The sequence below is a fragment of the Hipposideros armiger genome, unplaced genomic scaffold (assembly GCF_001890085.2).
Source record: "Hipposideros armiger isolate ML-2016 unplaced genomic scaffold, ASM189008v1 scaffold_296, whole genome shotgun sequence".
Classification (NCBI taxonomy): domain Eukaryota; kingdom Metazoa; phylum Chordata; class Mammalia; order Chiroptera; family Hipposideridae; genus Hipposideros; species Hipposideros armiger.
In genome coordinates, this window is record NW_017731646.1 from 1,255,522 (window position 1) to 1,278,730 (window position 23,209).

At 38.8% G+C, this 23,209-nt stretch overlaps 1 protein-coding gene across 1 annotated transcript in view; it reads left to right on the top strand.

Annotated features, from left to right (window-relative positions):
- Positions 1 to 3,803: 3,803 nt before the first annotated feature.
- The window catches only part of APC (APC regulator of Wnt signaling pathway), a 157,830-nt gene continuing 138,424 nt past the window's right edge, over positions 3,804 to 23,209 (top strand). Inside the window, exon 1 of the mRNA XM_019659127.1 lies at positions 3,804 to 4,168. Coding sequence (XP_019514672.1) covers positions 4,007 to 4,168 — 162 coding nt within the window. The 5' untranslated portion in view covers positions 3,804 to 4,006. The remainder of the gene's footprint in view (positions 4,169 to 23,209) is intronic.

The window sequence follows — 23,209 nt, forward strand, 5'->3', positions numbered from 1 at the left end:
CGCCTGCGACTCAAAGCAGCCCAGCTCCAGGTCAAGCTGTTGTTCACCATCTTAGCTGTAGAGGGCAGTGTCACTGGCCCTCATATGGGATCCGAACCGGGGCCCTGCTGCTCAGAGCTGGCATCTCAAGCCAGCTCTTAACCAACGCGCCACCCGGCTGGCCCTAATGAACATTTATTGAGTGCTTGCTGGGTGGTACCCATTTTCACATACATTATTTCATTTAATCCTCACAACAAGCCTGACAAATAGATATCAATATCCCCATTTCTGAAGGTGAGAAGAGAGATCCAGGGAAGCCACTTCCCTAAGCCTGCACAGACAGAAAGGTTCACTAAAATCCAGGACTTCTCATTCCAATTCTAGTGTTTTTAAAAATCCTACCTAGTGAATTAGATCCAAACCACATACTTGGCACTTGACCTGCGCTAGGTATCTTCTCATAGGAAAGTGCCTTTCTTCACAGCCACACTATAAAATTCTGTGTAGCAGGAACCCTGTCTTTTGCAAAACTGTTTCTCAGTAACAGTTAGGCTGTCTTGGTCACAGCGTCTCTGAAGGAATACTTGTTAGCTATCACTGCAGATCTCAATGATAGGCAGAGCAGCTATCCTTATCCCTGTCCATACAGATGAGGAAACTTGCTCAGTGGGGTCAAGTGACTGGCCTGAGGCCTTGTAGCTGCTTTACTGCCAAATTTGTACAGTAGCCCAGGCCTCCTCACTGCCCACTCCCATCTCTCCTCTATTTCAGGCCCTACCATATACATAAAATGATGTATCCTTTTCTAGGGCTGCTGTAACAAAGTGTCACAAAATGGGTGACTTAAAACAATTAGAATTTATTGTCTCGTGGTTCCAAAGTCTGTGAGTCTGAAATCAAGGTATGGCAGGGTCATGTTCCCTCTGAAACCTATAGGGAAATCTTTGCTAGTCTATTCTTAAACTCTGGTGGTTTGCTGGCAATATTTGGTCTTCTTAGGCTTGCAGCTGTATAACTCCGTGTCTGCCTTTGCCATCACGTGGCTTTCTCCCTGTGTGTCTCTTTCTTCATATGGCTGTCTTCTTATAAGGACACTAATTATTGGATTAGAGGTCCCCCCTACTCCAGTATGATCTCATCTAACTTAACTGCTAATTATATGTGGATTTTCGACTACAGGAGGTCAGCACCCCAACACCCACGTTGTTCAAGAGTCAAATGTACTTACATCTGCAATGACCCTATTTCCAAATAAGTTCATATTCATTAGTACTGGAGGTTATGACTTGAACATATCTTTTTCCTTTTGGTGGGGAGGGGATATATTCAACCTATAACAGATGGTAACCTTAAGAGGAGAGAATACCATAGAAATTGAAGAAATTATCTTGTTTGTAGGATTTATTCCAAGGACAAATTATATTACAGTTGGGTAGAGGTGGGGGGAGTCTTTTCAGGTATGTATTCCCACTTACTATTTGGTTTGCATATAGACTAACTAGATTTGGTTGACAAGTGTATGTTTTCATGAGTTATAGTATATTACTTCCCTCATGTAAAGACTGGATAGCCCCAATATAAGACAGCAGCCCCCTTCTTTCTAGTAGTTCTCCCCAGTTATCCTGAGGCAGCTATCCTGTTAGAGGGAAATGATGGTGTGTAATTCTGATGAGTAAATGGGATAAGTTATTGTTGCGGTGAGCCTGTCACTCTTTGCCAGGGAACTGTCTTTGATGTCTAAAGTATTACTTGAGACCTAGGTGAGTGAGCTAGGCCTACAGTAATAAGCCTAACCAGTGGGATGTTACTAGCATTTATGACACACACCCATTTTTCTGGTATCTCTTTTCCTTTAATGAAACATATAGACATTATGAATAAAAAGAAATACATTTTTTTAAAACATGAAAAGGAAACGGTAAAATGAGCTCTGCTCTAATCCAAAGGAAACAAATGTCAGCAGTTTCCAACTAGGCCTTTTGTTGAGGAATACAAGAAGAGCAATATGATTGGGATCCTTAAATGGCAGTACCCAAACTCTCAAATGAAAGCCTGCTAATGACACAGTCAATCACCAGATAAGCCCATCTCCGAATCCAATTTCTCTAAATGCAAAGAGCACGGGCTATAGGGTCAGCACTATCTGTCAATATGTGACTTTGGGCATGTGACTTAATCTCTCTGAATTTTCCAATGTATAAAAATGAGGATAACTACCTAGCAGGGCTGTGGTGGTGATTAAGTACCTAGCATGGTGCACAGCATATATAATAGGTGCTCCATAAACTGAAGCCTTTTCTTCTCCCTGTCCTGCAAACATATGCAATACAATCTCCATCCACTGTCCCACCAAAAACAACTCTTCTCCATCTCATTACCACCTCCTCTTTCCAAAGTTCCTATTTATAATCTATTTGAGGACACATATTAATAGAAAACAACTTCACTGAATTTTAAAAACCAACAAGTAAAAAACCAACAAGTATTCTACCAACTACTTCGGTGCTGACAAACTTTCACATTGGTTAATTCAACAAACATTTACTGAGTGACCACCCATGCCAGGGACGGTGCTGGACATGGGGTATTTTTCATTGGTAAACAAAACATCTTCCCCCTCTCATGGAGTTCACAGCATAGTGGGGAGATGGTGAAGAAACAATGAGTATGTAATTTAAAAATATGTTGGTGCCATGAAAGAAATGATCAGGTGCAATGACTAATTGGAGAGCAGGAGGGAGACTTAGTTTAGGAAGAATGTTCTTTCTGAGGTAACATTTAAACTGAAACCTAAAAGATGGTAAGCTAGACATGAAAAGAACAAGAATAAGGGTCTTCGAGACAGTGGAATCATCATGTGCAAAGCAGTGAGGCAGTCAGGAGCTAGAGGTGTTTGAAGAGTAGATGGAACAGTGCCAGCAGCTTATTGGGGCCACTTGGAACAATCCAACTCTTTCCACGGCTTCAGTATCCTCCCTTATTTGGCCCTTGCCTCCCCCTGACCTCATCTCCTCCCGACTGTCCATGCCACCCATTCTCTCTGTCCCTCTACTGTGCTGGTCTCATTTCCTCCTCAGGACTCTTCTTTTGCTGTTCCCTCAGTCTGGAAGGCTCTATCCCAGATCTTCTCATGACTCTTGGCTCCTGTGTTTTGCTCTCTTCCCATCCCTTATCACTATCAAACATTATTTCATTGACTTATTTTAGCCTTTTATTGTATTGTCTTTCCAAGTAGAACATGTTTCATGAGTTTATATTTCTTACTACTATAAATCTACAGCTTAGAACAGTATCTAGTATATAATGGAAAATCAAATATTATTCTTTGAAATTAAGCTGGAGAGGTAAGGCAAGGTAAAGAACTGATCAAACTGTGTGAGACAACAGGGAGAAATTCCCCCAAAATACGTTTTGAATTAAAATTGTGTGTGTGGGGGGGGGGGGAGGCGGGCGTGCTGCGCTTCTACAAAATGGTAATTTAGGGAATTATTCGATCATCTCCATCTTCTTCACCAGATGAGGAGCTCCTTTAGAACTGGGGGCAAATTTCATTAATACTTCCATCGTCAGCGTCTAGCCGGGGCACATTGTAGGTATTAGGTGTTCGCAGAATGCCTGTGGGTTGCGCTGAAGGAACTACTACTATTCACGGTACTCAGAGGTTTGGCGTCCCAACTAGCAATCGCGCACGCAGCACGAGCGTGAGGCAGGACCCCACCGCCAAAGCGCAGTGGCCCCCGCGGCTGCGCATTAGTGCCCTCTTCGCAGGGCCGGGGGACGCCAGCACTCTCCGGACACGCATGCGCACTGTGTTCTTCCCGCCTCCAACAAGATGGCGGAGGCCAAATAGCGAGGGGGCGGAGTGTCGCCGCCGGAAACCCGGCCGCTGCTGGTGGGGGAGCTGCGGGCCAAGGCCCGGGAGCAGCGGGCCGAGGTTGGCGCGATGCTGTTCCCAGCAAGCGTTGTTGGGTACCGGTGAGGAAGGTGCACACGGAGTTGCCTTCCCGGGCCCCCGGTGCTCCCTATGTACACCTCCCTGGGCTCGGGTCCGGTGGCCACTTTGCCCACTTCTGTACCACTCTCCACTCTCGGGTCCTGGAGCTGCGGCGGCGGCAAAGGCTGTGTCCCGCAGGAGAGGAAGCGCCCGGGCGTCCGTGTTTCTGGCCGCAGGGCGAGCGTCTGGCAGGTGAGTGAGGCTGCAAGCGTCTCCTCCCCCGGCAAATCTAGGCTGCGCCCCGCCGCTGCTCGTGACCCTAGTGGTGCTCGGCCCGACTCTGCGGCTCTCTTGTCTCCACGTCCCACCCCCTCCCCGCCCCCGCGCCCCCTTTCAGGCCTCTAGTTGGCCCCTGGCTTTGCCGGACCTCCATTCTCACACAGTGGCTGGGGGGTCGTGACGCCTGCCGCCCCCCTCACCTTTCCTGGCTCCTGATGAAGCTTCCCCCCTGCGAGCCGTCTCTCCTTCGCGTTAGGTGGGTGTGTAGTCCGCCCCTCCCATTTTAGTCGCCTCCTCATCTTCCTCGTTTCGACCCTCTTTTTTCCTTTAAACATTTTTAACCGGGAAGACGACCCATATAGAGTTACAAAGAAAAGGCTGGTTATGCGGAGGCCAGTGAATTTTGTTCACCTTGATGAGGGAATCAAGACCCCGGGAGACCGGGATGGTTTGGGAGAGTTGGACTCCTTTGGCCCATAGAACGCGTGCAAAACACAGGAATGGTGCCTGTGATGGCAGATGATGCTTCATCTAAATTAATCGTTTTCTGACCATAGTAAAGCTTTAGTCTCTGAACTTTTGAGGCAGGAGCATAAATTTTCTAGGATCTAGTGAAAGAATTAACTGTTCGTGTTGAAAAAGAAGGCCTATGGATGTGAGGTATCGTGTAATGAATGGCACAAGTAAAGATAAGCGATTTATTCTTTTTTTCAGTGTTAGATTAAATTACCCATTGGAGCTTTAGAATCTCGTATGGTACAAGCCCTTTGTTTTATTTAGAAAGGACTAAAATGGAGAAAAGCTTTTTAAACTCAAAACTTCTCAAATTTCTTGGATTCTTCATAAGTTGCTACTGCTTAACAATCCTTATAGCACTTGATATTTCTATAAAATTTAAGCTGTGCCTATCTCAGTTCTCCCTCTTTTTTACTGGGGCAAGGGAGAGTCAGAATTAATGGTATAAGAAAGTGTCCTAAATAACGTTGCACTTATAACTGTCCTTAAAAGTGCAAACAGAAGGATCGTAGTGGAAGTAGCAGAGGAAGTTGCCGTGGCTGATTCTCTCATGTTTTCCTATTGTGGATAGTTGGATAATGTGTCAAGAGCCCCCAAATTGTATAAGTGGGATTATAAATAAAAATGGTAGCTTGTCCTTTGAGATTAAAAAAAGGTGGATCCTTTTTGTTAACATTAAATTGAGCAGTATCATTTTGTTTAAGCTATTATGCTAGTGGTCTCCAAAGTTATTAAAGCACAAACTATCCTTGCCCTATTGGAATTCTATACTATAAATCTTTAACATGTGAGTTATAATTGGCCTGACAGATTTGTTTACTTTTCATTCCATCTTATGACATGACACATGTTTTCTCTTTTGCTGTAGACTTTATGACCTCTTAATGGATTTCCTAAATTTAGAGATAGAATTGTTCAGTTTAAAAGAAGGGGAGATATTTTTGTTTGATTTCTGTATGGGCTAGTTTATTCGGCTGTTGCTAGCCTTCACTTTTCTACAGCCAATGACTGCCTGATTTTAGAGCTGGTTGTCTCTCAGTCTGTATCTTTGGCTGAAGAGAGTATGACTCCTTAGCCGCAATCAATGCTCATTACCTCTGGCAAAATAACTTGAAACATTGTAGCAAAAGGCATCTCTAACCACAGACTCTCCTTAAATCTCTCACTCTTCGAATCTATTTTCTCTCTCACCCCCTTGTTAGGAACCTGTGTTCATCCAACCCACTAGTCTACTGCTGACTTCATTTGCTGCCCTGTGTGACAGCATCCCATGGTCTTCAGTTTTTACTAAGTTCTAACTGATGCCCGAGAATGCTTTACTTTTTGTAGATTTCCCTTTCTAGTCCCCAGTCCTGAATAAGCCTCACCACTAGCTTTGTCATTTGACCTGACTCCTGAAATCCTGAAGATGCAAGATGTAGGGGTATTAGTTTTCGTACCAATCTTGCTCTGCTCTAATGTTGATTGTGTTCCTTTTTGTCTCGTTTCCTAAAGGTTTCTATAGCAAATAACTTGATCTCTTCCTTTGCTGAGAGAAACCTCAACCGTCTGGGGATTACTACCTCTTACTTCCTTCTCTTCCATCTCAGTATCATTTCCTTATTTACTCGTATCTCAGAGGAAGAAACGTCCTTCCTTTTTTTCAAAAGCAACCCCCTCCAGATGTGTCCATGATCATTCCTCCCCATCTTTCTTTCTCTAGAGCTTTCCATGATCACTCCTTCAATCTCTCCCTCTCTATCTTACATACATGCTTATCTTTTCTGGGGCTGCCAAATACAGTGCTGTGTGCTGTGCAACTCAAGGAAGCCAGTCTGGATCTTGAGCCTGCTGTGCTGCTATATTTTCCTTCTTCAAAGATTTGTTCTTTCATTCCAGTAGCCTGATAGAGTAGAAAGAACATTGACTTTTGAGCCAGATAGATTTGGGTTTGAAGTCAGTTAAACCACTTAGTGGCTATGTGGCTGAGCAAGTTACTACTCAGACTGTATTCTTTATCTATAAAGTAGAATGTTATACTTACCTCACAGAGTTGTAATTAAAGGAGTTTAACACATGTTAAATGTCTGTCCAAGTGTTTGGTACATTATGGAGTTCTTAATAAATATAAATTATCCTTTCCTTTGCACTCTGACTTCCTTTACTATTTCAGCACTGACATTGCTATTTAAAAGTCACTTCTGACCTTCTAATCACCAAATCTAATGGTCTTTCCTCAATCATCCTCGGTTTCCTTAGATCATTTGTGAAATATACTCTATAGGAATAAAACGATCCAATTTCTTGGTTCCTCTGCATTGTACTTCCCGAGTCTCCTACTTTTTTTTTTTTTAAAGTTTCTTCACATTTCCTGCACTGTCTTCCTTTTGTTCTTTCACCTAAACATAGCCGTTCCCTACATCAGTTAGGGTGCAAACTAGATTTAAAAACAGAAGGAATGTATTGGCTCATATAATTGGCAAGTGCACAGATAGAATTGACTTAGAGAGTAGTTTGTTCATAGGCTTTTATCGTCAGGACTAAGGTTCCATTTTTCTGCTATTCTCTCAGCTTTGACCTCCTGTTTGGGCTTCGTGCTCAGACTGGCTTCCCTCCTAGTAAAAAGATGACTATCAGCAATGTTCATATTATAGCTTTCTTCATTTACATCTAAAGGGAGAGAGAAGGCTTCCCTTCTCCCACACGTTTCCCAAAAGCCCTAAGCTATAGTCTGATTGAAGAAATGAAGAATATCATGCTGCCAAGTCGATCACAATATCTTTGTCAAGAGAGATGGGATTATTGTAATTGGCCTAGCTAGTGGAAGAATTCTATCTGAAATGAAGGTAGAATGAATCCTGGGGAGGTAATTAACCAGTGTCCTTGAGGGTCTGTGTGCCTTTCACTGTTTTTGGTGATCGTATCCTTTTTTTAATGATATGTCATCATTTTTGTGTAGATGATTCTCAATTCTGTAACTCTGCTTCCCACTTCCACTGTTTGCTTTATATATCTTAGCTATGCTACTACTGTAAGCTTAATCCGTAACCAAACTGAATCAATTTTAATCACCTAGTGTGTTTACATGTGCATGTATGTATATGTATTCCTCTTCCTCCTGATTTCTCTTTTTTAACCACCTTTCTTTCAGCTACCCAGTCTTGAAACCCTGGAGTCATCTTGTTTTTCCCCCCCACTTTCCATCAGTTGTCAGATCTTGAATACATCTTGTATTAGTTCGGCCCCCAGGTTGTCTAATATCCAACTAACAGTGGTTTAAACGTATCGTACATAAAACGAAGCCCAGGGTTGGAGAATTCCATGGCTAGTTACTTGAGCTGCACAATGATGTTATCAAGGATCCAGGTGCTTTCCATCTCTATCCTTAGTGTGCTGACTTGTGTACTTGACCTCTCATGGTTGCAGATTGCTCTTTCTGCCCTGTGTATCACATTCTCACACAGTCACGAAAGACAAGAGGAAGTTTGCCCTCCCATCTCTTGATTAGGCAAGTAAACCTCTTATAGAAGTCCTACATCAGATGTTCATCCTGAGATACTCAAGCCCTGGTTGCAAGAGGGCAGGAAAACCGAATATCTGGCATTTCAGTCTAGGAAGAAGTTGAGTAAATGACTGCAGGGAAGGTAACCAACAATGTCAGTGACATACCTCCATAGTATTATATGGAGAAATAAGTTTAAATAATAAGAATTTTCAGAACGTAGTAGCAAATTTAAAGCACTGCTTACCCCAAGAGTTGATATAAGCTATACATAGGATTTTGGCCAACCATTTAGATAGTCATAGATGACTGATTAAAATTGGATTATTATGTAAAATTAAGATATTTGAGTGGTGTATTCCAGTTCTTTTAAAGTTGATGTTAAGCACATTTAAGTATACCTGGTGAAGCCTGGTTAGAATGGTGCATGTAACAACAAATCTAAATCAGGAAATAGATTTGTGGTTCCACTTGGGGGGTGGGAGGCATTTGGAAATATATGGGTACATTTTTGGTTTTGTGGCCCTGCTGTCAGTGGGTAGAGGCCAGATACACTAAGCATCCTGTGGTGTTTGCCCACAAAACAAGAATCATCCCTTCAAAAATGCCGTTAGTGCCCCTACATTCTGAAATAGGCAAATGCTTTGCTTTTTGAAAGAATTCACTGAGATTTATCTGTATTCTTATATTGCAAGTGACAGAAAACCAAATTCAAACAGCTTAAACAATAAGGGGAATGATTAGATCTTGTGGTTAAACCTCAACTAAGGCATCGTCCAGGGCTCTCATGAAATCATCAAGGACTTGGATCAATTTCTCTGATTCATTCTGCTGTCATTTGCCTTGTGTTGGTTTCATTCTCAGGCTAGTTTATCTCATGGTAGCAAATTACTGCAGCACTTTCAGACTTAATACCCTCGTTTCACATGTAAAGTAAAATGAAGAATATCTTTTGTATTTGGTTTTGCAAGTATTTGTTGAGAGTATCATCACTGCTGAAACTTTGCCTAATACCTACCCCTAAAAAGTTGGTTACTTCCTCTGTCATACTACAATTTTATAATCTACATACCTCTATTATACGTACATGTACCCATATAATACTCTATGGGTTTTATTTTTATATGTCTAATGCGTTACTTTGTTTTAAGTATCTTTGTATTCTGAATATCTGGAATACTCTCTGACTTAGTGGTACACAATAATTGTTTATGGAAAGAATGAATGAATGACATAAGAAGGAAGGATGTGGCAAAGGGCAGAGCAATATAAGAAGGCCCCATTCCTTCAGGAGTTGTTATTGAACCCTGAATTATGTACATTCTACTCCATCTCCCACCAAAGCATGTATGTGATGCTCTTGTGGTTAATAGAGTATAAATTCATTTGAAAGCCTTACTGAATTCTAGTAGTATTTTTTTCATTATTTTCTCAATGAAACTAAAACCAATCACCATCATTCATTCCTTCAACAAAATTTTTGAGGGCCTGTTGTGTGCACATAATGTGGAAACAATGGTAAACAAAACAGAGCCTGTGCTCTCTTTGAGTGTGAATGTTAGTGAGGGACACAGTCAAACATACGTGTGCGCGCGCGTGCGCGCGCACACACACACACGCAGGTAGTTAATAGGCTTTGAAGTAAAATAAAATAGGCTCAGGGAATAAAGAGTAAGGGGATGCTACTTTAACTAGGTTGATGAGGGAAGGGCTTGTTGCAAAGGCCTTTGAGCTGAGACACTGGAATGAAGTGACGGACTAAGTTATGAAACTGGGGAGTAAAACGTTCAGTCGAGGGAATGGCAGCTTCTAAGATGGAAGTGTTTGGCATGTTGGAAGCAGGGAGGCTGGTGTGGCTGATGTGGGGTGAGTGAAGGGGAGAGTGGTAGGGCATGTGGGCAGAGGCTAGATCAGGTAGGGCACTGAAGGTCATTTAAAGACTTGATTTTATTTTGGGTGTGATGGAAACTCGTGAAGGGTTTGAAGCATGGGATTTTCCAATTTGACTTGTGTTTTGAGAGAATTACTCTGGCTATGTGTAGAAAATTGTATGAGACAAGAATGGAAGCAGGAAAACCAGTGTGGAGTATCTTACATTAGAATTTATTGATGGATTATATACGGAGTGTTAGGGAAAGAGAAGGATGATTTCAAGTTTCTTGACATGAGCAACTAGGTGAAAGGTGGTACATTTTACTGAGATAGGGACTATGGGACAGGGTCCCAGGGTTGTTGGGAAGCAGATTCGCAGATTTAAATCGAGTTTGTTTTGGATGTGGCTATGTTTGAGGTACCTATTAGATATTCAAGTGGAGACATTGACTATGCATTTATATTAGGAATTTAAGGGAGAGGTGGAACTAGAGGTATACAGTTGGAAATTATCAGTGTAGAGATGTTATTTAGGGCCATGGGACCAGATGAGATCACCTGGGGAGTGAACATGGGATTCATGTAACATTTTGATACTAAAAATGGTTTCTTAGATCAAAAGTTGGGAGCCACTGTTTTGAACAATAATCATTGTACATTCAGAGTATGGTGAAGATAGTTATTCCCTAAGAAAGGTGGGACTTGACCTGGACTTCAGAGGATAGGAAAGGTTTTTCTTCTCTCGTGCCAAGCACAGTGCCTGGCATATTGTGAGTATTGTACAGGTGCTGGTGAATGAACAGAAAGTGCTTAGGCTGGGGAATAGCTTGGGCAGAGGTATGGCAGCCGGCAAAGCTAGGAGTGTATTAAAAGAAAGTCAGAGAATTGGAGAAGATAGTTTGTGCTGGCAAGTAGTGAAAAGTAGAATTGGCTACTCTATGCAAGGCTTTAAATGCTAAAATGACAGTTATATTTAGCCCTGTGATCTAATGATTTTCAATTCTCTTTCTATTGTTAGCACAGCGCCTCTAGTTCCTGGCCTGGGATAGATGCTCAGTAAATACTGAATAAGTGAATGTGGAATTCCCAACATGTAAGATTTATCTTTACTGCATTCTCTCCTGCTCAGTAAAGTGCACTGGAATGCAAACTATTTTAAGTGATATGGGGATAACCTTACGTTTGCTTCAATTTATTATTATTTCTAATGATAAGCATTAAACACACTTGTACTTTATTATTAATACCTGATTACTTGAGGCATACCTCACAACTGGTCAGAAAATACCAGGTTATTGGCAACCTGGTTGAAAAATGGCTGCTCGAAGTTAGGAGCCATAACAATCTTTTCTTCAGAGACTAACAGTTATTTTGTTTTTGTAGAAATGACTACTTGAGGCCTGTTTATAGATCATTTTCTCTTTTAGAGAAAATTCAGGAAATGCAGTAAAAGTACAGATAACATCCCTAAGCTCATCAAATGAAGAAAACCATTGTCATTTTTGTCTTCCCCCATTCATCCCTCCCTCCATCTCTCTTTTTCTTGTTTTTTCCTGTGCTTAGGACTTTTTCCCCCTTTCATCCTTGTATAAGTGTGTGTGTGTGTGTGTGTGTGTGTGTGTGTGTCTGTGTGTGTGTCTGTGTGTGTGTCTGTCTGTCTGTCAGTTAAGTTCGCGAACTCATCTTAGAAAAAGTGCTACCTACCTCATTGCTGAATATCACTATGGTCACCTTTGAAGTACTCCCCTTGGGAAGCTATGCACCGACACCAGTATCTAGTCCACCCTTAAAAGCAATTTGGAACTCTTTCTGGAATGGCCATCAGGGCTGTCGTCGTGTTACCCTTGATGACCTGAATGTCGTCAAAATGTCTTCCTTTCAATATTTCCTTTATCTTTGGGTAAAGAAAGAAGTCATTGGGGGCCGGATCAGGTGAGTAGGGAGGGTGGTCCAATAGTTATTTGTTTACTGGCTAAAAACTCCCTCACAGACCATGCCGTGTGAGCTGGTGCATTGTTGTGATGCAAGAGCCATGAATTGTTGGTGAAAAGTTCAGGTCGTCTAACTTTTCCATGCAGCCTTTCAGCACTTCCAAATAGTAAAGTTGGTTAACTTTACTATTTGGTACAAATTCATAATGAATAATCCCTCTGATATCAAAAAAGGTTAGCAACATTGGTGTAACAAGTTCACAAACTTGTCAGACCATATAGAATTTTGTAACATTAGGTTATATACATTTCTTAGAATATTTTGTAAATCTTATTATTATTCATATATAATAATCCCATTGAAAGAATTACTTTTCTTAACTGTTCCCTGTCGTTGGTTATTTAGTTGTTTTCCATTTTTTAAATCATGTGTACCGTGAACGTCTTATAAGAGCACATTATGGATTTTTTTCTGTTTATTTTGGTCTTTTCCTTAGAATAGGTTCATAGATAATGGAGTTACTGGATTATACGATACAAACATTTCTAAGGTTCATAATGTTGCCAGATTGTACAATGTTTTATAGGCCCAATATATGTTAAATGGTTTTAAATTAATCTTAATGGGGAAAAAATTAGGACCTAGAGTTGCCGAGCTTGAGTGATAACCTAGGTCAGGCTTTTTGTTCATCTCCAATTATTTCTTTAACATATATTCCAGATTGTACATAAAACATAAAATGAAGAACTTAATGTGTTACTACTGTAAGCATACACGAAGTCATTACCCAAGTCAACAAATAGAACACAGCCATTATCCCAGAGCTGTTCTCCCTGTCTCGGTCCTGATCTCAAAGAGAAAGCTTTTAACATTTCACTCCAAGTTTGTTTGCTGAAGGCATTTTTATTTTGTTTTGTTTTTGTTAAAATCTTTATCATATTAAAGAAGTTCCCTTCTATACTTAGTTTACTAAGAATTTTGTTCTGTTTGTTTGAATTTAATGCTTTGGGGGAGGGGGGAGTTTTCATTATCATATGAATTTTCTCCTTTAGTGTTAATATATTGAATTATATTTCATTTTTAAATGTTAAATGTAACCTGATTTTGGGGGTAAACCTAATTTGGTTTTACAGTATTATCCTTTTTATAATTCGTTGGGTTCAGTTTGTTATTTTGTTTATGATTTTGCGTCCGTGTTAGTGAGATGGCCTGTATGTTCTTTTCAGGGTTTGAAATCAACATTATGCTGATCTTATAAAAGGAGCTGACCCTCATTTTCTATTCTGGAAGAGTTTGTATATGAGTGGAATTATTTCTTCCTTAAATGTTAAAACCTGGCAGAGAAGCCATCTGGGCTGGGAATGTTCTTTGTTTTTAATTACTAATTTGACTCCTAATTTTTAAGTGTGATCAGGTTTTCTGTCTCATGATTATTTTGGTAATTTTTCCCCTAAGAGGTTGTCTTTTCACCTAAATTTTTTTACATTTACTGGCATAAAGTTGTTTATAATAAATCGTCGTTATCTTTCTGTGGGCTGCAGGAAAAGAATTCCCTCTCATATCTGATATAGGCTATATGTACCTTCTCTTTTTCCTTATCAGTCTCACCAGACATTTAGTAGTCTTTCTAAAGAACCGAATTTTGAATCTTGATGATTCTTTTAATTTTATGCTTTTTTTTCTATTGCATTGATTTCTGCTCCTTATTTCCTTCCATCTACTTTTCGGGGGCTTACTTTTTTGTTCTTTTGCCAACTTCTTGTAATTCACTACTTTGCAGTATTTCTTCCTTTTAAGTATATGCATTTAATGCTAAAGCATTTCCCTCTAAGCACTGGTTTAGCTACTATATTACTCAAATTTTGATATGTGATACTTTTATACTTTAAAATGTTTTATAATTTTCATTGGTTTCTACTTTGACTTTTGAATTAGCTGGAAGTATTAAATTTCTCAGTTTTTAAACATAGAAATTTTCTAGTTATTTTTGTTTGGTTTTTTATTTTTAATATTACAATGTAATCAGAGATCACACTCTGCTTCAAAGGTCTATGATTTCAGACCTTTAAAATTTGAGATCTGAATTATGGCCCAGTGTATTGTCTTTTTTATCTCTGCACTTAGTACAATGTTCTATATATTTTCATCATGTTATGTTTGTTAATCCTGTATTTCATATCCTTAGTAGCATTAATGATCTTTTGTAAGCTTGTATCAGTCACGGAAAAGGGTGTGTTAAAATCTCTTTATCCTATTTGTGGATTTGATTATGGATTTGATTATTTTCCTTTGTAGTTCTCTCAACTTTTGCTTTATATATTTATTAATATATATTAATAATTAATATATATTAATATAGACTATTAGAAATGTGTAATAGTTATTTATATCTTCTTAGTGACTTACCAGTATGAAGTGCTCCTCTTTTATTCTGATAGTGCTTTTTTTATTAAAGTCTAGTTTGGGATTAATGTAACATCAGCTTTCTTTTTATTATTGTTTGCATGGTATATTTTTTTTCCATTCTTTTATGTCCACCCTTTCGGTGTTCTTATGTTTTACATGTGTATCTTGTGTGACATGGTTGAATTTAAATCTCCCATCTTATTATGTACTTTACGTATGCCTTAATAATTGTTCCCCTTTCTCTCCTTTCTTGCCATTTAGATGAGTTGGCTATTTTATCATTCATATTTTTCCCCATTATTATTTGGAAGTTATGAACTCTTTTTCTCTTCTTTTACTAGTTACTCTAGAAATTATAATATGAATCGTATAAAGAGATCCTCTTCCCAGATGATGCACTTTAATTCTATTTACTAGCGGCCCTACTTATATAATATTGTTGTGCATTTTAATTCATTCATATTTGTTTTCTTTATTCCTCAGTGTTATTGCTTTATACTGTCAATATTCAATTCAGTTTAATGCGTGTATTTACCATGTTCTTAGGTTTCCTATGGTTTTCCACTTAGTATCATTTTCTTTAATCTTGAAGAATCTGAAACACACTGTTTAGAACTTCCTTTAGTCTGTTTGCCTGAAAATGCTTTATTTGACTTCCCTCTAGAAAGATATTTTTGCGAGGTACAGAATTCTAGGTTAGCAGTTACTTTACTTCACATTCTGGGTTAGTGGTTACTTCATTTCAACACATTCCATTGCTTTTGAGACCTCAGCTTTTTGTATTTCTTTTTCCTTTTAAAATAATGTATCATTTTCCTTTGGCTGCTTTTAATATTTTTATCTTTTGTGTTTGATTTTCTGTTGTTCTACTGTACTCTTGTTAGGTATTGGATTTTTTTGGGCTTCATCAATTCATGGATTGGTGTCTTTTATCAGTCCTAGAAATTTCTTGGCCATTACTTTTTCAAATATTTCCTTTGCTCCATATTCTCTCTCCTTTTCTTTTGGGACTCCAGTTTAGTATGTTAAGCTGCCTGTCTTTTACCCTCTTTTCTGTTCCTTTTCTATTTTTTTGTCCCTCTAGTTTTCATTCTGGGTGGTTTGGTCTGACCTGTCTTCACAGTTCTAAGTTTTTTCATCTGTTTCTAACCTGTTAACTCATCCAGTAAATTTTTCGTTTAGGTAGTCTTATCTTTCAGTATTAGATTTTTATTTTGTTCTTTTTCATATCAACCATATCACTTTTTATAGTTTTCAGTTTCAAGCAAAAAAAAAAGCTGTCTTTTATCTCCTTGAACGTAGTAAGCATACTTAGTTTTTAGTTTGTGTCTGATAATTCCAATATTGTCAGGTCTTTGGTCTGATTCTGTTCTCTGTTGTAAAAATAAATTAATGTATAAGGTGAAGTTAATTTTTCTGTAGAGAAGATTTTCATTTGCTATTGTCAAAGACCTGGGAATACAAGACCATCTTAAGCCACTTTCAATTTTATTTTTCATTTTTCTGTACCACCCCTTGGTTCCTTTTTCTTTTTCTTAGAGTGCATCTCTTTGGAGACCCAGCCCAAGGCCAGTGGTGTTTTCACTCCAGTCCTTACTCTTGGTGGGCCCCAAACTCTGACTTTTGTCTCCCAGTCCTGCAAAGCAGGCAACAAATCACAAAGTTTAGCCTCTTATATGCTGATGCTTTGTTTGCAAACTCACAAAAGGCAAAAGCTGAGCTCACCTTTCTGGATTCGACTTCTGGTGAATTTGAACTATTAATTTATTTCTTACTATGTTGGTAGTTATTTGATGTTTTTAAGAAGATTATTGACTTCAGAAGGATAGTTGGTCTGGGTTGCCTAATCTATTTCTACAAGAAGTCCAAATATTTCTTTCACTAACTTGTTCAATGAGGACTTAACATTTCTATATTATGCCTCTTTTATAGTACAAATGAGATTCCTGGGAAACGTAAACATTAAGTTATGTTTCCTTTTTTTCTGATTGGGTAATTGGGGGAGGGGAACAGTTTTGGGGAATTGGGGAAGGGGACCAGCCAAGTTGTTCTTCAGTGTTAGTTGTAGAGGGCGCCAGTCGCCATCTGGCTGCCCATCAGCAGCTCTTGGCCTCTAAGCCCAAGGTGCTATGTTACAATATTAGTTGTGGGTGGGCATAGCCACCATCCCATGTGGGAGTCGAACCGGCAGCCTGGTTGTTGAGAGCACGCGCTCTATCCACTGAGCCATCCTGGTGGCCGCTCAGCTCAAGGTGCCGAGTTCAGTCTTAATTGCAGGCGGGCATAGCCCACCATCGAACAGGCAGTCTTGTTGTTAGGAGCACGTGCTCTCACCAGCTGAGCCATCCTGCCACCTGTTGGCAGCTCAGTGGCAGCTCAGCTTGGGCGCAGCGTCATTGGCCATGTGGGAATCGAACTGGTAGCCCTGTTGTTCAGAGCTCGCGCTCTTAAGCTAGCTCTTAACCAACTGAGCCACTCGGCTGGCCCTATGTTTCCTTTTAATACTTTATCAATTCCTATTACTTTGCAAAGCCCCAAGGGAAGTGGGCAGAGGGTATTTTATTGGACTGGAGGAGTCAGAAATACTTGTATGTTGGTAGTGCATTGGGGTATGAATTATCCTTCAAAGAGCACAGAAAATACAATGTGGACATTTCTGAAGTGGAGATGTGTGAAGAGGGGGGAGAATGCACAGAACTGAGGAGGGACTGCAAACACATTTGTTCTTCAGTATATTTTAGTGGAAGTGGATTCATTTCCAATAATTAATGTGACAGCTCTCTATGTGCCATGTGGATGTTGTGATTTTTAATTTGTTTTATATTAGTTTTAATATTGTTTGGTACATCTCAGGGACAGAATATGAGTTTTTTAATCTTTTTATCTAAATCAATTTAAAATATATATATAATTTGCTTTTGAAATCGGAGATGAAATCTGTTAAATGGGAGGTCAAACCCAGAGGTTAGAAGAAACCCTGCTAGGCAAACTGAACTATAGCAGTCTTTACATGAACTGGCATTCTTCTGTGGGTAGACGCATGTTGAAAATTCAATAGAACATACCAGTATAGTTTTGTTTTAAAGACATTTGACTTGAGTTAATCACGGCTGTAGCATGAAATGCCATCCATCACTTTGTGATTACGTTAATGCATCAACAAAATGCAAAAGCAGTTCTTTTAAGGAAACCTAGAATTCTTATATTTGTTTACTTGATTCTTTTTTTTTTTCTCTCAACTAAAAGAAAATACTAAGTTGAAGATTGTTATTAATTATAGTTTGTTTACTTCCCTTCTGGGTTAGATTCAAACAGCTCTTTATTTTATGTTTGCTCACTTCCCTTCAGGAAACTGAAGGTTACGATGAGCTGACAGAATTTGAGAACTGGAAGAGACCCTAGATGTCATTAGGTCTCTCATGTGCCCTTCCTTCTTACCCATTTCCCATGTTAAACATGTAAAAACAGAGGCCCGAGGAAGAAGGGTGGGTAACTTGACTAGCCTAATGTTGAACTGAACTAAAATCCAGACCTCTCCCTCTTCATAGTTTCCTGAGTTCTTTTTAGCCATAATGATACCATTAGCGATACTGGGCGTAACTAACATGATGATTTATCAGTAACTGTAAATATTTGATAAAATGTTAATGTATCTTGATTATCCATATATTTATTATAAATGCAGTTAATTTTATACTACCTAAATTCAGTTCGTAAGTCTAGTGTTTAACTTCTTAAGCTTGCTGTCTGTGACTAAATTCAGATTGTCAGTGTGTCTTGGCATTCAGTCTCAGCCTTTGCTCATGTCTGTGCTATTCCTGAGTTGGACTCTCATTTATGTTTTCTGAAGATTTTTACTTCAATACTTACTATCCCCCATAAAGCAGCTCTTATGTTAGACTTCAGACAGCGGATGAATGATACTGTTCTACTGTTAACGTTTAGTATATTTAGTCGGTGTGTTTATTAACTCTTGTTTACACAATCTTGCAATGCTTGCCACAAAACTGTAACACGTATTTCCCCTAGTATATTCTTCCACATACGTTGGGGCTTGATTTTAGTACCTCTGTTTAATTAGGCCTATGGCATTCTAAGCTTTCTCATAGTCATTCTTTCATTTTCATTTCTTCTGTTTTTGTCTTTGCCATAGTTTCACTTCAGAGACTGATATCTTTTCTAATATTGCTTTTTTTATGATTTTTTAATTAAAATTTACTGGAGTGACAATGGTTAGTAAAATTACATTGGTTTCAAGTGTACAATTCTGTAATACATCATCCATATATCACATTGTGTGCTCACCACCCTGAGTCAGTTCTCCTTCCATCACCATATATTTGATCCCTTTTACCCTCATCTACCACCCCCTTCCCCCTGACCCTCTGGTAACCACTAAACTATTGTCTGTGTCTATGAGCTTTTGTTTCTTTGTTTGTCTTGTTCCTTAGTTGCTTTCAGTTTTATATCCCACACATCAGTGAAATCATATGGTTCTTGATTTTTCTGTGTGACTTATTTCATTTAGCATAATATCTTTTCTAATATTTCAATAACATTTCTGGCTTCTTAGTTCTAATACAGGAGTTTTTCCTCTGCCTTTTCTAACAAACATCAGTTTACATATTAGCATCACTGAAAGATGATAATAGTCATCAGTTAGGAAAACAAACTTACAGGTTGGAAAAATTGTCACACTGGGCAGAATCTACAAATGTATTTTAATTATTGTGCTCATTTGGTTTAGTACTCATATCACATATATTCTAATGAATTATTGAGTTGGGTTTCAGTTGAAATTAAGTTATGGATTTCTCCCAAAATTTAATTCTTACTCAAAAACCAAAACTCATATGGGAAAAAATCAGTTCTGTCATACCAATATATTATGCCAGCTATTGCTTCACTTTCATAGAAGAATTTACACACTATCTTTTGGAAGTACATATTGATAGGATTTTATTTTTCTACAATTTAATGATATTTTGTGATGAGTTGCCACATGATATGATTTCTTATTTATATTGGATTAATGAGATTCTTGATTTAGTGTAGAATTAGGCCTTTGACAAAAACGTTTGCTTCTCAATTCAGATAACAGCCTGCTAATTAAATATTATTAGGACCTTGAGGACTTAACTTGAACCATGACAGTTTTCTTGCCAAAATGTTAAATGAAAGGAATGAAAAAGAATACCTGCATGGGAAAAGAGTTCTTTTCTCTAACCAATATTTAGTATACTGCTTTATATGCCTGAAAAAGAAATTATTGAGTGTGATTTTTTAAAATTCTGTTTCTAATCTATCTCAGTGTTACCCAGTTGCAAATTAAATCTTTTATTTGGCTTTTAATTAGTCGTAATGAATTTCCTGAAGACCCTCTATAAACCTAGTAGTGGAGGCTTCTGGTTTTATTACTTATGCTACCTGTACTCAACATTTAATTTAATGAGGTTATTTTACACAAATTTTTTTCATACCTGGCACACGTATCCACATTAGACTTGTCTGTATTTGGTGAAATTAAGGCCCAACCACAGGTTGAGGAAGACATCGCTCTGTTGAAGATAAATATATTTAAATTTCTAAATCGGAAATAGTTGACTTTGGTTTAGTGGAAAATGAAACCGTAATTCAAGTCTTTGGCTATGCCTTCACTAGATAAGGACAGATCACTTAAAGCCTTCTCCTGATTTAGCTTTTATGCCCACAAAATGAGGACTGACTTTGTTTTAACTATGCTTTTTTCCAAATATTTTTCTCCAATGACATAGGGAGCAACTATCTCAGATACCTCTCCTAAGACGATGTACATACAAAATTTTAAAAATCATATTCCGCTTTCATGTTGTTGAAGCCAGATTGTTTCTCATCATAACATCTTGGTTGTTTCCAGAGTTGTAACACGGAACTTGCTTCTTGGCCCCGAAGTTAAAGGTAGGCATTGATAAGATACTGAGATAATGTCTTACTCGGTAGACCAAAAAAAGGAATAAACATGGGGGGTTTTTTTACCTAAAAAAGAAAAGAGTCAGTTATTTTGCCAGAAAAATGGGTTTATTGAGGAACAGCAAAAAAAAATTGCAATTTGGGACAAGCAAGCTATGGCAAAAGCCATAGGCAATTCCAACACTAAAAGAAAGGAATGTTGTTTTATGGAGAAAAAGGATAAAGTTGGGAGGGGTTGTTTTGAGCCCAAAGTCCACTGGAGAAAAGCGAGAGTTCAGGGAAATGGTTTCTCTTTGGCTGAGTTGTGGGGTGTTTGAATTTTTGTACGAGATGCAGAGTACATCTTTTCCTGTTGGGCCCTATAATTGAAGATTCTTTCCTGTTGATTCTTGGTGTGGGGTCTGTAATTGAAGGTGCTCCTTGTAATTGACATCAAGTAGTACTGTGTGAGAGCTCCCCCTTCTGGCCTCTCGATTCCATTTTAGTGAGGTTTCCTTTACTAATTCTCACAGTTTTGAATAAGTACTAAAGTTGTTTTAGGCCTCTCATTTTAAACATAAAAAATGCAGCTTTGTCAGGAAAACAGACTTAAAAGTATTATATCTTTGAGCAGATATTACATGCATGTAGTACACATTTCAAAAATTACAGGAGAGTTATGTTTGAAATGAAAGGAATCCTACCCCTGTCCCTCAGCCCCCACATCCCCTCCACAGAGGCCGTCACTGTTACCATTTTCTTGTTTAGCGTTTCAAACTGTAGTTCACAGAAACTCAAAATTTCACAAACATATCTGTGAAGGTTCTTTAGGAGGGCAAATACATATACTACTATGGTAGAGTCTAATTTGTGTTTTCATCAAAAATCAGCATTCTGGACTGACCTACCTCAGAATTTAAAATCATAGTGATGCTCTCAGTCAAGTTCCAGAACAGTTTTTTACTTTAAAAATTACAGATTGGGTACTGGAAGAGAATAAACAGTTTTCTGCTGATACCCGATTACCTGATACTTCAATGTGGAAATCCTACTGGTTTGTATTTTAACAAAAGTGGTCCTGTGATTAAAGGTAATTTGGAAAGATCTAGCAAGGGTAGCTCATTTGCTGGCCACACAAGAGGTGGTTGTGAGGAATTTCCATTGTGGATTACGATAAGGTGATCTGTATATTTTGTTCTCTGTCTATATGAGCAACATTTGCTGACTTGACTGGGGCTGAAGGATTTGCTTCCAACGTCACTCACTCACTCATTTGACTGGCAGGTTGACTGGGCTTCATTTGACTGGGCTCCATATTGGCCTTTCCATAGGGTTACTTGAATATCCTCACAACACGGTGGCTGGCTGCAGAGTAAGCAATTCAGGAGACCAAGGTGGAAGTACAGTGTCTTTGTGACCTGGCCTCGGGAGTCACACACTTCTGCAGTATCTTATTGGTCACACAGGTCAGCTCTGTTCAGCATAGGAGAGCATTATACAGAGGCTGGAATACCAGAATTTAAGATCACTGGGGATTTTCTTGGAAGATGATTGCTGTGCCTCCCATCCATGCTTCCCCCCCACCCCGACCCCCACATACATACACACAGAATTTAAATAAGGATTGGATCAGCATTCTTATATTTGGTGTTTGTGGTGATCCAAGGCAAATTTATGCAAAAGAAGCCTAAGGCTTTCAGAATGCTGCACACCGTTCTATTATTTATGCACAGCTCTGGAAAGTGGTTGTTTGATTGCCAAGCTTTTTGCAGTGATTTATTTTTTATTATGTTTGATGTCTGATGAGAAGAAAACTCACATAAACTTGGAATGTAGCTTTCTCTTAGAAATTGTGGATACACTTACTAGCTTTAACAATGTTGGTGAAATCTTGGCTGCCTTGTCTATAGACATTACTACTACTCTAACCTATAGTTATTGGGTCCAAGTGTCATTCAGAAGTCTGAATGGATATGGGTATCTTTTATTTACAAAATAGTGAATTCTGACTGTAATCAGAAATTTAAGGTGCTGGCATATTTATGCTGCTGCAATAGTATGGAAGAGAATAAGGCTGCTACTATATGGTGAAACTGAGAAAAAAAATGCCTATATGTTATGTTTGAGAATGATCTTTAGAGGAGTAAGAACCTGAAAGATTCACGTCTGGTGGGGAGGGGACAGGGAGATTTATGGATCAAGTGTCTGTTTAGTATTAAATGTCTCAGACATCTAAGTAAAATATCAGATAGATCATTGGATATTTAGAGGAGAGGGTTAGGATGGAAATATAAATTTGAGATTTAGCATCATATAGATGGTGTTTAAAGCCTTAGGACTAGGTGAGAAAACATTGAAGAGAGAAAGCAGCCCTAGAACAAGCCCTGAAACACTCCATCCTTTAGAAGACTAGTGAAGAGGCAGAAACCATTAAAGGAAATTGGAGGAGGAAAACCAGGAAAATATGTTATGGAGGCCAAGAGAAGATTTCTGTTTCAGGTAGAAGAGAGTGATCAGCTTGTTCGAACGTTAAGAGGTTGTACTAAGATGAGGGCGATGGTATTTGGCCACATCGTGGTGTTGGTGACCTTGACAGTTGAGCTTCAAGAACTTGTTTAGGATTAGTGTGGTTTAAAGAGTGAATTAGAGGTGAGAAGAGAGAGACAGGAAATGAAGGTCACTAGATTAAGAATTTTTGCTGTGAATAGAACAGAGAAATGGGGTCATATCTAGTATGTATGTGCGTGAGGGAGGGAGGAGATTAGTAAAGATGAGTGATACTAGAGCATGTTTGTGTTTTCATGAAAATGATCTAGTAGAAAGGAGAAATTGATTGATTATACAGGAGAGAGAGGAGCTAATCAAAGGTGACTTCTTGA